The 14,924-nt window shown below is 42.7% G+C and overlaps 1 protein-coding gene across 2 annotated transcripts in view; it reads left to right on the top strand.

The window, feature by feature from the left end:
- Positions 1-14,064, top strand: part of LOC119965342 (PDZ and LIM domain protein 4-like) — a 128,419-nt gene extending 114,355 nt beyond the window's left edge. For both annotated transcript variants that reach the window (XM_038795971.1, XM_038795972.1), the window contains exons 5-7: positions 2,986-3,143; positions 4,585-4,705; positions 9,231-14,064. In XM_038795971.1, the coding sequence (XP_038651899.1) occupies positions 2,986-3,143; positions 4,585-4,705; positions 9,231-9,426 (475 nt within the window). In that variant the 3' untranslated portion in view covers positions 9,427-14,064. The remainder of the gene's footprint in view (positions 1-2,985; positions 3,144-4,584; positions 4,706-9,230) is intronic.
- Positions 14,065-14,924: the final 860 nt, after the last annotated feature.

Genomic DNA, 14,924 nt, shown 5'->3' with positions numbered 1-14,924 from the left:
GCTGTTGCTACATGTGGGCACTGACTGCTTTATTATGAGGGGTATAATGAGAGAGACTTCAGCGAGTAGAGCATGCATCACTGTTCCAGGGAGAGCAGCCATGTAGGAAGGAGAAAGGAAGACGGTGGGAATTTAGTGCATGTGTACAGTGGAGCCTGTTCTGCAGTCGCCTTTGACCCCTTGCCACTGGGCTACGGTCATGCTCCGTCAAACCCATGTGGGAGCTCGTGTGCAATGGGCACCCACTTTAAAGGAACTCGTACATAGGCAATTTCCAACTCTTTAAAATGAAGTTCTGGCTGAGGAATGTCAGGACCCTCCTGGACAATTGCAACTGTGACAGACCAAAATGGCATACTGCTATTGTCGGGAGCTCAGGTGTTATGACATTGAAATTGCCATCCTAAATAAGACCTGATGAGTAGGGGAAGGCCAGCTCAAGGAACAAGGTCGCAGTTGTATCTTGTGGAACGATAAACCAGAAGATCACCACCTACATGGCTCACCATTAAAATCGAGCTGGTTGTCTGTTTCAGAGACTCCACTTGCAGGATAACCTACTGTCTCATGACCCTTTGGCTCCCCCTAACCCACAATTAGTACACTACAGTTCTCTGTTCGAACACCCCAACACTGGAAGCTACATATGAGTCCAAAGTGGAATTTTACTTGAGCCTCGAACAATCTTTGACTAGAGTCCCAGCAGGCAACAAACTGATTCTCCTTGACAACTTCTATGCCAGAGTTAGAAAGGACAACAACCTCTGGGGAAGTCAAATGGGCAGAGAAGGGATAGCGAAATCCAGCACCAGCGGCACCCTGCTCCTGACAAAATGCCAAGAACACGGCCTTGTCATAAGCAACATCTTGTTCCATCAGAGAGTAGTAAGAAGTCTTACAACACCAGGTTAAAGTCCAACAAGTTTGATTCACCTGAGGAAGGAGCAGTGCTCCAAAAGCTAGTGTTAGAAACAAACCTGTTGGACTTTAGCCTGGTGTTGCCAGACTTCTTACTGTGCTCACCCCAGTCCAACGCCGGCATCGCCACATCATGGCTTCCATCAGAGAGATAATTGCATGACCTCTTGGCAGCACCCTCACTTCAGGCACTGGCACCTGCTCGACTAGTCATTGTCTGAGCGAGGGATCACAAGGATGTGCGTATCATTTGCAACATGACAGGAGCCAATGACTACAGGATGCACCACCATCTAAACTGCTCTGTGATCAACATCAATGGAAATGGAAACAATGCTGCAGGAAAATCAATGCTGAGGCACTCACACCCAGTAACGAGAACCCTATACAGCCAATGCCTCGCTGCTAACCTGATAGCTCTTGATGGCCCAGAGATGCAGAATGTTCACAGCACTTGGTCTGCCCTCAGGCCCTCCATAATCAGCACCTATGAAGATGCTTGGTCACAGTTTTCTGCTGTGAAAAAGAGGACGTGAAACCACATGACTGCTTTTGATAAGGTGAAGAGCTGTTAATCATAGCAGTGATTATAAACATTTTGATTAGTGTCAAAGCCAGGGTACTTGACATGCATTCAAGTGTGAAGGGAAAGATAGATCAACAATCCACCCAGCAGCTGTCTCTGGAGCAATAAAACTGTCAATCGCTGGCTGATGCAATGTATTGCTGTGTGAAATTGAATGGAAGATTTGGAGTTTGAAGGCTGCCCATGGATTTGAAGCTCTGCTGCTTTAAACATTTTTGTCTGAGGCAGCAGATGTTAGGGAAGGGCAAGTGAAAATGCAGTGATTTTTCACTCTACCATCAGGACTGCTCTTCAGCTTTTAGGCGGAATCTCTGATTTGGCGGGGGGGGGGGTCTGATAGGGGGTCGGATTCATCCACATGTGTGCGTGCTTTGGGGGAGGGGTGACCAGTTATTCCCATAGTTGGGGGGGGGGTAGTATTTGCATCGTGGGGAGGGTGGGGTGAGGGTCCTTCCAAAGCACTTTGGGGGGGACTTCAATTGTGCATTGACCCCCTTGAGCCACCTCCGGGTCCACCGCATCCAGGGGGTTTGTCATTGTGGGGTCGGTACATAACCAGGCGCGGGGGGAAGGGGCTGGGGGGGGGGGGCGAAATTACAGTCGGTTAGTCAAATTGAAATCAGTGGTTTGCATCCATCTGCTGGAGTGAAGCGGGTAGCACACTGAGGCTGCCAGGTGCCACACCTATTTTTGAGGGGGATGTTCCATTCCCCGTCCCATCAGGATTCCCGATGGCAGCAGCGAGGAATGGAGAATCCCAACCCTCGCCTTTTGATTGGGCACTTCACAGCCTTAAAACTTCAACATTGCATTCAACAACATTATCACTGCTCCATTTTCTTGTACAACGTATGTTGATAGTTTCTGCTGTAACCATTTACACCTCCCCTAGGCCTATCTTTTCTTTCATAATAGTCCAATTACCTTTTGCCTTGGACTGCCATTCCTTTTGTTACTTAATCCCTCCACCCTCTCTCAGAACTTCTCTATTCATTTCTCCCTCTCCCAACACTTATCAGTTACCTTTTGGTTTATGAGCAGTTAAATCTCTGAATCATCTTTCTCATGAAAAGTCATCAACCTGAAACATTAAAACTGGCTGCTTTCTCCACAGGTTGAAGAATTTTAGTGCAGGTCTCCAGCATCCACAGAATTTTAATTTTGTTCCACTTTTTATTTTATCTTTGACTTACCTATTCACTGCTTGCTAACTGTCTGGTTGTCCCCTCTTTCAAATAGGGGCGAGGGAGCTGCGAGGCCGAGCTCTTTGCTAATAAATCACAATGGATGTATTACAGACAAACACAGAAATCCAGCAGAATTTCAGAAAAATCTTCACACTCCAGTATAACAATGTCAAGTTGCATGTAACATTTTTAGAATTGCGAGATGAGTTCTGACTTGCGCTACTTGTATAAAATTGGTGATAAAAATCAAAATCATCTGTCTATGCTTAACTCCCAAAGCTTGTTTTCTTATAGCACTGATCCACCAAAGTTATCTCCAAAATTGTGGAATGAGGTCGACACGGAATCAGATGTTTACAAGATGCTTCAGGATGGCGAGGAACCAGTTTCAGAGCCTAAGCAATCTGGGTCTTTCAAAATACTACAGGGCATGCTGGAAGCAGAGCAGACAGGTAATCCCCCAGCTGAAGGATGGACCATTAATACCTCGTGCATGATTAAATTACTTTATTGTTGCTCCTTTAAATGTATCAAAATCCAGTATGTTGTTGAAAAAGTTTCGTTTGATAGGTCAATATTAGGTTAACATTTAGCAGTGGATAAATTGTATTCGGTTATTGAAAACTAACAGATACTCGAAATACCTGCGGTGAAATTAGTATGTTTATTACAACAGTACTTGTATAAATCTCAATTCCATGCTATTCCATCTTTCCCATGCCATCCCACATCATTGCTATTGCAAACTCTCTACATTGCTTGTTGGGGCTGGTCCCACGTAGTCAGGCGCTGTGCCCGATTTGAGGGGACCCCATCATCAGGCAAGTGGGTGGCTGCTGAAAGCCACCCCTGCCTTTGCCTCTAACTCTCCTTTTACCACCCGCCACCTCCCAACCCCATGTTCCGCATCCTGCCCTCACTCACCTGAACCAGGATCCCACACTGATCCTGAGATTTGGTGGATACATTTCCGCTAGCAGCTACCACTCCCACTGATGCTGGAGGCAATGACAAGCTGCCGCTCGCTGAGTGGTCTGCAGCTCTCAGCCAGCGAAGTGGTGACACTCAAGTGCCTATTGGGCCTTAGCCATGCAAATGATGGTGGTTCTCTGTCAGTTCTCCGATGCCTAGGACAAGGGTCTCAGCAATCAATGTTTCAGGCCATGGTTTTGAGTATTCCAAAACATAATTTGACAAATTATATAAGTGTGGACCTTTTAGAATGTTACTGGCGCCACTTAATGATTTCACAGACTTGAAGTAAAATTCTACATTTTTGTTTTCTGATTGACCGTAGCCTGTAATAGAAAGGTGGTGGGCATAGCACCATCTATAGCACACCGTCTGTGGCACAGTGAGTGACATTTCACGTGTTGGCAACGTACTGTAAGTCTTTCAGTGTGGAGTCACATTTTATGTGCACCACAGTAGCACAGTGGGTATCACTGTTGCTTCACTGCGCCAGGGACCCGGGTTCGATTCCTGGCTTGGGTCACTGGCTGTGCGGAGTCTGCATGTCCTCCCCTTGTCTGTGTCGGTTTCCTCAGTGTGCTCCGGTTTCCTCCCACAAGTCCCAAAAGATACGCTGTTGGGTGAATTGGACATTCTGAATTCTCCCTCTGTGAACCCGAACAGGCGCCGAAGTGTGGCGACTAGGGGTGTTTCACAGTAACTTCATTGCAGTGTTAATGTAAGCCTACTTGTGACAATAATTTATCTTGCTCAATAATAATCTTTAAATTGCAGTTTAAACATAAAGAGCATAATTGGAAACTGGTCAATTATTGGACTATCTTTTTATATTAATCAATGCATATTTCTATTTGTGTGCACACATTCCAAACTGCAATTCTTCAGTCCTAAATATATGTAATTTCTAAAATTTTGTTGTAGGTGACAAAAGTGAAAGGCCGGCTATCACCAAAAGTGTAAAATCTCCTGTAACAAAATTCAGCAATTCTGCACCCACACTACAGAAGTTACCACAATGTACTAGATGTGAGACTGGCATAGTGTAAGTATAAAGTTTTCAGTAGGGCATTGACTTTTAGTGCGTGCCAAGTTGTCTAAACTCACTTGTAGGCATCCACACCACAACTAGTGACAGCGGGGGGGAAAATATCAGTCCATGGTTTCTGTTCCTAATTGCACCCTAATCATCAAAGCTGGAAAACATTCTTATATGGGTGTAAGAGCAAATCGAGGATTAGGTTGGGCTGCAATGTATCTCACTGGTGAGGAACCTGTAAATAGACATGTTCTGGCTCATAAATGAATAGCCGGGTACTTGAATACAGGGTTTCCGTTGCAACACTTTAGTAGAAGGGAGAAAACTGATGAAACATTAATTTAACAAGGACACCGATGGAGAGGTTTTTGTGATTGTTTCCTCATTGCATTTGCCAACATTTTTGGATTGAAGTGCAGTATTAATCATCTTTGGTGACAACTCGCTATTGAGTATGATTGTCCACCTAAGAAATTTTGTGTTACTGGTCAAGGTTCTGTGGGTCCTTTCCTGGCGATGAGCCCGATTCGAGAGCCGCACACTTGGCAGGTGCTTCCGGGAGATGGGATCGGGCCTTGGACTTTAGATGGCTGGCATTCCTTTCTCAGGCTCCTTTTTTGGGTCTCCTTTTGCCGTTGGGTCTTCTCGAAGGTTTGTTCCTTAAATCATGAGATTCCTCCAAATGGATTTTTATGAGCAAGGGTCTCCCAGGCATTGACGTTGATGTTGCATTTCTTAAGGTGAGTCTTTTGGGTATTTTTGAAGTGCTCCCTTGTTGTCTTATTCAGGATCCTTCCTTAAGCTGGGAAAACAAAATTTGGTTTGACAGTTGGATCTCTTGCATCCGAAGCACGTGGTGGGCCCAATGAAGTTGGTTTTGGATGATCATGGCCTCCATGCTGGTGCTCTTGACTTCTTCAAGGCCACTGGAAAGACAGCTGGTGTGGAGAATCTATCTTAGACAGTGTTGATGGTACCTCTCCAGGGCCCTGAGATGGTGTCTGTACGTAGTCCAAGATTCTGAGCCACATAGAAGAATTGGATGGTCGCCTGCATTCTACAGGAGGATCTTGGTGTCAACTTGGATATCATGGTCATCAAAGACTCTTGGCCTGTGCGTCCCAAGGAGGCACTGGTGGATGGATATGATGTTGGATCTCCGCATCAATGTCAGGAGAGGTGGTTCCCCAGATCTGGGAAATGTTCCACATTTGGTAGGGTTTATCTGTTGATCTTGATGGAGGGAAAGACTGGCCATGTGGAGTTGGTAGAGGACTTGGTTGCCTTGGGGTTGAGGCTGAGAGCGATTCTTTTGATATGCTTCTGTGAAGGTATCAAGCATGGCTTGGAAATTCTCTAGCGATGGCAATGTCACCTGCATACTAAAGTTCCACAAGCGATCTCCATGTCGTTTTCTTCTTGGATTTCAACCAGTGAGTTGAAAATTTTTCATCTAACCTGTACATTGTGTCCACTCCAAAGGGAGGCTTGCTCTTGTCAAGATGAAGGCTGGTGGTGATGAAGATAGTGAAAAGTGTGGGTGCAATGACACATCCCTGCTCAACTCCAGTCTTGACTCAAATGTTTGAGTTATTTCCATTGGTGAGGAATGTTGCTGACCATCTTGCCGTGGAGGAGTCAGAGGATGTTGATGAATTTCTCTGAATAGCCGACCTTTGACAGGGTCTAACATAGCACCTCCGATTGATAAGTCAAAAGCCTTGGTCAGATCGATGAAGGCCATGTAAACGTGGTTGATGTTGCTCCTGGCATTTCTCTTGAAGTTTCCGGGCAGTGAAAATCATGTTTGTTGTTCCACGGTTTAGTTGGGAGCTACACTTGATGTTCACTAGCATGCTTGGCTCTTAAAGCCACTAATGGTGATCTTTTTTCTCAGCTGTTTCTTCTTCTGCTTCTGGCAGAGGTTGATGGACATAGAGGAGTGGATGAGCCGATGGTCTGTACTGTCACCTGCATAGGTCATCATCCTCGTCCAATCCAAGACGAGAAAGATGGCCTCATCTCCAGAATGAAGTAGATCATGTGCTGGTGCTTTGATCATCGATGTCTCCAGGAAATCTTGAGCTTGTCTCTTTTGCTGAACAGAGTGTTGGTGTTAACCAGTTGATGTTCGTGCATTTCGCAAGTAGGAGAACCCTGTGGGAGTTGTAATTCCCAACTCCTTCCTTTCTAATGGTTCCTTTCCGGATTTGGGAGTCCTTTCCAACCCTGGCGTTGGTCTCCCCAAGGAGGATCAGTTTCCTTAGGAATGTTGAAGAGTATGGTGTCCAGAATGGAGTAGAAGCTTTCTCCGGACTCATCATTGGCAACGGGGATTTCGGTGAAAGCACGCAGATCATTGTCTGCTGCTTCTTGGCAAGTTGCTGAAGGAAGGTAATGAGGGGCTCATTGATCCTGACAGGAACCTCAAGAGAGTCGGTTGATTAGTTTGTTCCTGATGGCACTCCTGTCTCCCAACTCTTTGGAGATGGGCGGGGAGACTGGAGTGCTGGTACTATGATGGAGGATGGAGTTGCAAGAGCCTAACATCTTCCCACAGCCATGGTGTACCTTCCTGGAGCAGGTACCTCAGTAGTGCAGCTGACTACTGGGTGGCCAATTAAGGGCCACTTCCCAACCCACCAGCATTTTGCCAATATTGGAAGTTAAATGCTGGCAGTCTTGCCCCACCTTCACTAAATAAATTTGCAACTCAGCATTGATGTGCTCTCAACCTCCATCTGCAGGTGGAGCAGCAGCCATCACTAGCAGTGGTGCTATTGAACTGCCGGCCCTCTAATTGAACCAGTAGCTCTAAGGAGAAGGCCAATGCTGGTGACGCAAATTCAGTCCACTGACAAAACACAGCACCCTGTGAGAACCTCTCGGCAAAATTGGATCAGTGATGGTAAAGCATGAGCTGGGTGCTGCAGAGAGCAGCTTGGTGATTGGCATTGACTCCAGCCTTGTTTGATAGTGTTGTAACTGCTTATTTGAAGTCCAATCAGCTGTGCCATTTGTGTTGCATTCTGGGATTGTATCAGTAATTTCATCCATGCCATTATGTTCCCAATCTTGGCTGCACTGCTACAAGGCAGTGTGGCTCATTGAGACTTTTCAGGGAGTCCTCAAAATTGTATGAAATGAGGGCAGCACGGTGGTGCAGTGGTTAGCACTGCTGTCTTACGGCAGCAAGGTCCCAGGTTCGTTCCCGGCTTTGGGTCACTGTCCTTGTGGAGTTTTGCACATTCTCCCCGTGTTTGTGTGGGTTTCGTCCCCACAACCCAAAGATGTGCAGGGTTGGCTGATTGGCCACATTAAATTCGTCCTTAATTGAAAGAAATGAATTGGGTAAAAAATTGTATGAAATGTGACCCAGGAGACGGTAACAGAGAGTAACCATCATATGCGCAACATAGAGCATGCACTCTTACCTAGCAAGGAAACACTTGAGGATAGACTGACTCTGCAGGCATATCTGACTCACTGACCTCTTAAGTAAATGCCTGTTTTCTTAAAGGCATTATTTTAATACTTTTTTTTTAATGCAGCCTTTTCACATTACGAGTATTATATAAATACTCTTGAGTATTATATAGCTGTATAATTTAGGAATCCATAATGACTAACCCATTGAAAAGGTGTTGTTCGAGCCACCATTAAAGCGAAACATTGAGCAGAGACCAATTAGACTGTTATCCATAAAGCAAGCTAGGGCGAGTTCTGAACACCTGTTTTGTGCATATTATACAATGTGCCAATTGTGCAGGAAAAGAGGTAACAAAAGAATGTTAATTTATAAGTGAGCTTGAATTGTATTGAGTACAAGAAGGCTAGAGAGGAAAGGGTAAAAGCAAATTACAGCGGATGGTGGAATCTGAAACGAAAGAGAAAATGCTGGAAAATCTCAGCAGGTCTGGCAGCATCTGTCGGGAGAGAAAAGAGCTAACGTTTCGAGACCAATGACTCGAATTTTTCTCTCCCTACAGATGCTGCCAGACCTGCTGTGATTTTACAGCATTTTCTCTTTCGATAGAGAGGAAAGGGGCTGACTACTTAGTGTGACATTTCCTATTTAATGTTGGACTGGACTGCCTTAAAGCTCTAGTTTACTTCTGTGATTTCAAGTTGAGAGTATGAGCCCTTTCAATCCTTCTAACCAATCCCATTATCTAAGATTCTGTCAAAAAGTTTCATCTTTGTTTGATTGAAACCACTGTATACATGCAACATCAAGTTCAATCCAGGTTCACATTTGAATGCTTCCACTTAGTGTTTGCTAGCAGAGATGTGAGGCAGCTATACCTTTTACTGGATTTAATTCTGACCTTTGAATGTGTTTCACAAAACGAAAAAAATACAGAGTTCCGCATTATTTTTAACACTTGATCACCCGTTTCTCTCCCTATCTTTTCCTAATAAGATTATCTTTGCGCACCACAGTGATTTCATAACGTGAAATTTTGTTTGTTGTGCTCCCAAATCATTCATTCTCTGTCTCTCTTTTGACACTTATTTTTATTTTTGCTAGTGGTGCTGTTGTTAAGGCGCGAGAGAAGCTCTACCACCCAGCATGCTTCATGTGTTCCGACTGTGGATTGAATCTGAAGCAGAAAGGCTACTTCTTCATTGAAGAGCAACTATACTGTGAGACCCATGCAAAAGCACGAGTACAGCCTCCAGAAGGATATGAAGTTGTAGCCGTGTATCCCAATTCCAGAGTGTAAGAGTTGAGCATACACCTTCTGGATTTCTATTTAAAATTTTTTTTTAACTTTTTGCTTTTGATATCTGGATTGTGAATGAAGCGGTGTGCCATAATTTAAATTTGTGTTATTGGTCAAACCATATCTAGAACCAGAATGGTTTCCGATACAGAATTGATAAATTAAGCTGCATCATTAATGCCTACCAAATAACTTCAGACAAATACAGTGTCATGGACAAATTTGCAAGGTTATCTTTGGAATACAAATTTCAAGTAACTTGGCGCACAGTTGATGCATCACTGCATTAAACGTTTGTTACATTAATTCTACTTCCCCCGATTACCAGTTTACATCTGGAAGCTCCATGCAGAATAAGAATTCAATTTGAGACCTTCTGGTTTCTGTTGTTCATCATCCTTCCATCGAGGTGAAGTTCTGTTTTTGTCAAATGAAAACTAGGATTTTAGTCATAGTTCTATTTTTCATTGAGTTTAAAAGAAAAACGTAGACAAAATTTATGGCACAATAGCTTCTTCAAAGTTGTCGCTTTTGTTTTCAGAATTGTAACTGAACAAATGCCTTTCTGGTAGCCTGTATTCACACATTGATTTGGGTAGAAAAATTTAAATTAATTTTGAGGCACATATACAGGAAAACATTGCCTACATTTGCAAGATCTGGAGGTGGATTGACGATGGCTAGACTACAAGTAAAATACATGCTGGCTAAAAGATTGCAGAGATGACCCATTTTCTGGTGGGGAGGGTCATTGAAAGGGGACAGTGTTGCTATTATTGGCTGCTGTAGTATTTTAGACAACGGTTAACATGGGCTGCATTATTTCAAATGATAAACACTGTTTGACTTGAGGAACTAATCATATTGATGTCCAGATACCAATTAGCTAAAGTATTTGTCTTGAGTATAAACAAAATAATTGTATTATATGATTAGTCATTGAAAGGGGACAGTGTTGCTATTATTGGCTGCTGTAGTATTTTAGACAACGGTTAACATGGGCTGCATTATTTCAAATGATAAACACTGTTTGACTTGAGGAACTAATCATATTGATGTCCAGATACCAATTAGCTAAAGTATTTGATTACATAGGAAATGTTATATGCAATGGGACCCTGATTGTTTCCTTTTGTGTCTTGAGTATAAACAAAATAATTGTATTATATGATTGGTCAGTGAATATCAACCAAATTGAGACAAAGTTATGCCATTTAAGGGAATACAAAACATTCATATCGCATATGATAGATATTCAACCAATTATATTACCACCACCAGGCACAATGATTTGTGTGCATGACCGGCAATATTGCTGCTAAACACTTGCAGCCTGTTCCATGCTGGATGCTCCCCTTTTAATTTCTATTTGGCCTATATCATTTACAGACACTCATTTTTGTGACTGCCTGGTTTCATATGCGAACAAGGGACTTTCAAGCAACTCCTTATTTGGGTTCAATCACTGCCTTGGGCCACTGTCAGTGCGGAGTCTGCACGTTCTCCCCGTGTCTGCAGGGTTTCCTCCGGGTGCTCCGGTTTCCTTCCGGGGTCCAAAGATGTGCGGATTAGGTGGATTGGCTATGCTATATTGCCCCTTAGTTTCCAGGGATGTGCAGGTTAGGTTATGGGGATAGAGTAGGGTGGACATGGATAGAGTACTCATTTGAAGGGTCGATGCAGACTCAATGGGCTGAATGGCCTCCTTCTGCACTGTAGCGATTCTATGAAGTAGTTTTGCAACTTGTTTGAATTTTATAGAAAGAGACGGGCACATGTTAAACTGGTTGTAGTGTGATACCAGTCACATATCACCTGCAGGATGTATAATATTGCCTGGTGCTGTGTTTGAATGTATGCAAGTGGTGGAGAGGGGAAGTGAATGAGTCAAATAGACAGAGTGAAAAATATAGCACCAGCCATGAGCGTGGGGGGAGATCTGTGACTTCTCACTGTCTCTGTACAGAAGTGACCAAAGTGACCTGTAGTTTTTTGTATTAAAATGCCCTTTTCTCCCATCTGTCTGCTTCGGTTAGACATCATTTTTAAAAAATTTTAGAGTACCCAATTCATTTTTTCCAATTAAGGGGCAATTTAACATGGCCAATTCACCTACCCTGCACATCTTTTGGGTTGTGGGGGCGAAACCCACACAAACACGGGGAGAATGTGAAAACTCCACACGGACAATGACCCAGAGCTGGGATTGAACCTGGGACCTCGGCGCCGTGAGGCAGCAGCACTAGCAGCACATCATTTTGGCCTGCAACAGAGAAACTGGGTTGAAAGACTGAAAGTATCAGGAAAATTTTGCAGAATCTGCCCTACTGCCCATCATGGGTATGAATCCAGATGCATGCATAATACAGAGAAACGCTGGAAGACATTTTTGGATGAGGACTTATGGGATAGGAGTATGGGAAATGCCCATGTATTAGTTGGTGCTACAGAATGTGCCCTCCTGTGTAATTGTAATGAACAGCAACAATTCAAAGACTTTTACACTGGTCTGAGTTAAAGGGGAAAGGTTTTTAGCCTGCCTTACTTGCCCCACTACTTGGTAACATATCATGGGGTTGGATTTTCAATAATGTTCGGCCAAGTTTGGGATTCCGAGATGACCTCTGGGACTGCAATTTTAATTCCCGTCTGCTTTGAGAATCTGGTTCATGGTGTATGATCTTGCCTTGATTTGATTTTTGTAGCCAGGTCTTCTGTGATAGAAATGACATTGATGCGATCTCTGTGCTGGCACCTCACAAATACTTTGAATGACTTGCACGTGCTGATGTGAGCTAAACAACCCTAATTTTTCACACAATATAGCAGTACTATATACTGTTGTATTGACAAATTGGAGGCTCTGTGGGCTCCTTATCCCCATTGTGGCAGTAACCTGTGATGTGGCTGAACCCAAAAGAATTGAGTATGCCTGTCCTACTGAATTTTCCAGAGTCTGCCTTAATTAGGTGTACACAACAATCTCCTAAAATATAATGTACCAGTCATTAAAAGCTTGGCCTTAAAAATGAGACTTCTGCTGCTTTTTATATGTTGTCAATGGACTGGAAATAATTATTGTAGGTTATATATATATAGCCTGTTCTGTGTTGCTCATGAGTGGAACTGAGGCAGCAATTCTATAAAAGTGGAATTGAGCGATGCACTTAGTGGTTGAAAACCATTTTAGTTTAAACATAAATATTCAACTGTTTGATAAATAGAAATGCATTATTTTTGTACAATATCATCAAGTTGCATGCTGCCTCCAGCAGAATAACTGGTGTCAGTGTTATGGACATATATGTTGCTGTTGTGTATAGATTGTAGATACTAGGTGGTTATCAATGAATCAAATCAGCTCATGAGTTACATCTGAAACGCTTGGCTGGATTAGCACTTCTAAAATGTTAACAACGATCCTGCATTCTATTTCGCACTGACTGAAAATAAATAAGAGAAGCCCTTATTGCATTTTTAAAAAATAGAACAAAGATCAATAAATGAGGGAGATAGCAAAATGAGTGTAATGGTCGATCTAAATTACATGCTAGCATAGTACTTCAGACACGAGGAAACTACTTAAACTGCCAAACCAATTATCCCTTTTTTTCATGTGAGGTATCTCAAATCAATATAAATGTTATTACCCTTTCATTATCTTCAAACTGATTGGAAAAACTTTTGATTTTAAAATGAATCAAGGAGGACTACAATAGATTTGATCTGTTTATGCAGTTATAGCACTGACTGGATTAATACATTAGAATCGAATCAAGTCTGCAAGGTTGTTTTCATTCTCTATTTTGAAATGATGGGGTATTAAGTTGCAAAATCTGGGGTAAAACTTCCAAAGCCTTGTGCTGCGGGCAGAGCTCAAGGGCAAAAGCTATGTAACCCGATGGCTGCATGTGAGGCTGTCAGCAGCATAGCGATGGGAACAATTTGTTTGAATGCATGCAACACGCAAAATATAACCAGTATCTACAATGGGAGAGAAAACAGATAACTTGATTTCAACAATTGTTTCTATAATTTGTCACAATCACGTAATTGAGTGATTTGGTAAATTTTGTCAACAAAATAATCAATCAATTTGAGGGTACGACACCAAATTCCCACATTTTGACGAAACAAAGGCATCATTTTCCTTCAGCTCTATTAGCAGGAGGGTGGTCTGAGCAGCAATGGTGTGTAAATGGGGACAATGTTTTCAACTGTTTGTCAAAAGCTCTTAAATCTCTTGCCATTGTGTTGCACTATGCTGGAACATCAGAAGTTTTCTGCTAACTTTATACAGCATACTCACCTTGCATCAAATAGCTAAATTCCATGTGTTTTGACTATTTAGCATATATCGATTGATGGAGACATGAATGTTTTGCTCTGTTTCTTAGAATATCTCCTCATTTCTGTTTGTAGATGACAATATACAGTCTATGCTATGTTGTTTTTTCCCCCACGTTTACAATGTAATCTACAAATTTTCTGAGTAGATTTAACTGTGCAGCTTCTGTATGCCCTTTACATTGTGCAGCAGATTAGACTGTTTTCCTCCATCTTTTGTTTCGAAGAAATTGCATAAATGTGTTACTAATTTCTGCTAGGGAATAAAAATAAAGCCATGAACACAAACTACTTTATTTGCCTTGGTGTTTCATTTTTCAATCTTAGTTTTATACCCTTTTCTAGGAGGCCTTTAGATTGATGTGTGGCAGTAGAGTCCTTTTAATATGAGAAATTTGTAGCCAAGCTCAATCCTATCCTGCCCAATTCTTACGTTTTAGTCATGCTTTTCAGCAGAGATCAAAGGATTGTTCCCTGTTTCAAATCGTAAAGTGATGAGGCCTAACTTCACTGAACTGAAGTTAATTAACATTGTGCAATTCTTTTGAATGCAGGCAAAATGTGAAATATAGCCAGTATCTACCATAGGGCAAAAAAGACTGGAAGCTTGGACTTGCTGCATCACCTGGCAGTACAGCTGGTTTAGCTCAGTGGGCTAGACAGCTGGTTTGTGATGCAGAACAAGGCCAGCAACGCAGGTTCAATTCATGTACCAGCTTACCCGAACAGGTGCCGGAATGTGGTGACTCGGGGCTTTTCACAGTAACTTCATACTTGTGACAATAAAAGATTATTACATTATTTACACTCATTAAACAATTGAAAGATTTTCTTTATGCGTTTTAAACATCCAATTACATTGCTTATTGGCAGCGAAGCAGATGCAGTGCAACTTTTGAAGCTCACCGTAGTTGCAAATAGAACATTACGAGCAGAAGTAGGTAACTCAGCCTCTCAAGCCTGCTCTGACATTCAATACTATCATAGCTGATCTCATCTCCGCCTCAACTCCACTTTTCCTGGCCATTTTCCATAACCCTTCAGCCCATTAATTAAAAATCTGCTGCTGCAAAAATCTGTCTACCTACTTACTCGATGCCGGTATCCACTGCACTCTGGGATAGTGAACTCCAGAGATTTCACGACCCTTT

The sequence above is a fragment of the Scyliorhinus canicula genome, chromosome 4 (genome assembly GCF_902713615.1).
Source record: "Scyliorhinus canicula chromosome 4, sScyCan1.1, whole genome shotgun sequence".
NCBI classification, from domain to species: Eukaryota; Metazoa; Chordata; class Chondrichthyes; order Carcharhiniformes; family Scyliorhinidae; genus Scyliorhinus; species Scyliorhinus canicula.
Note: the sequence above shows the minus strand (reverse complement) of the source record. Positions and strands in the feature narration are given on the sequence as shown.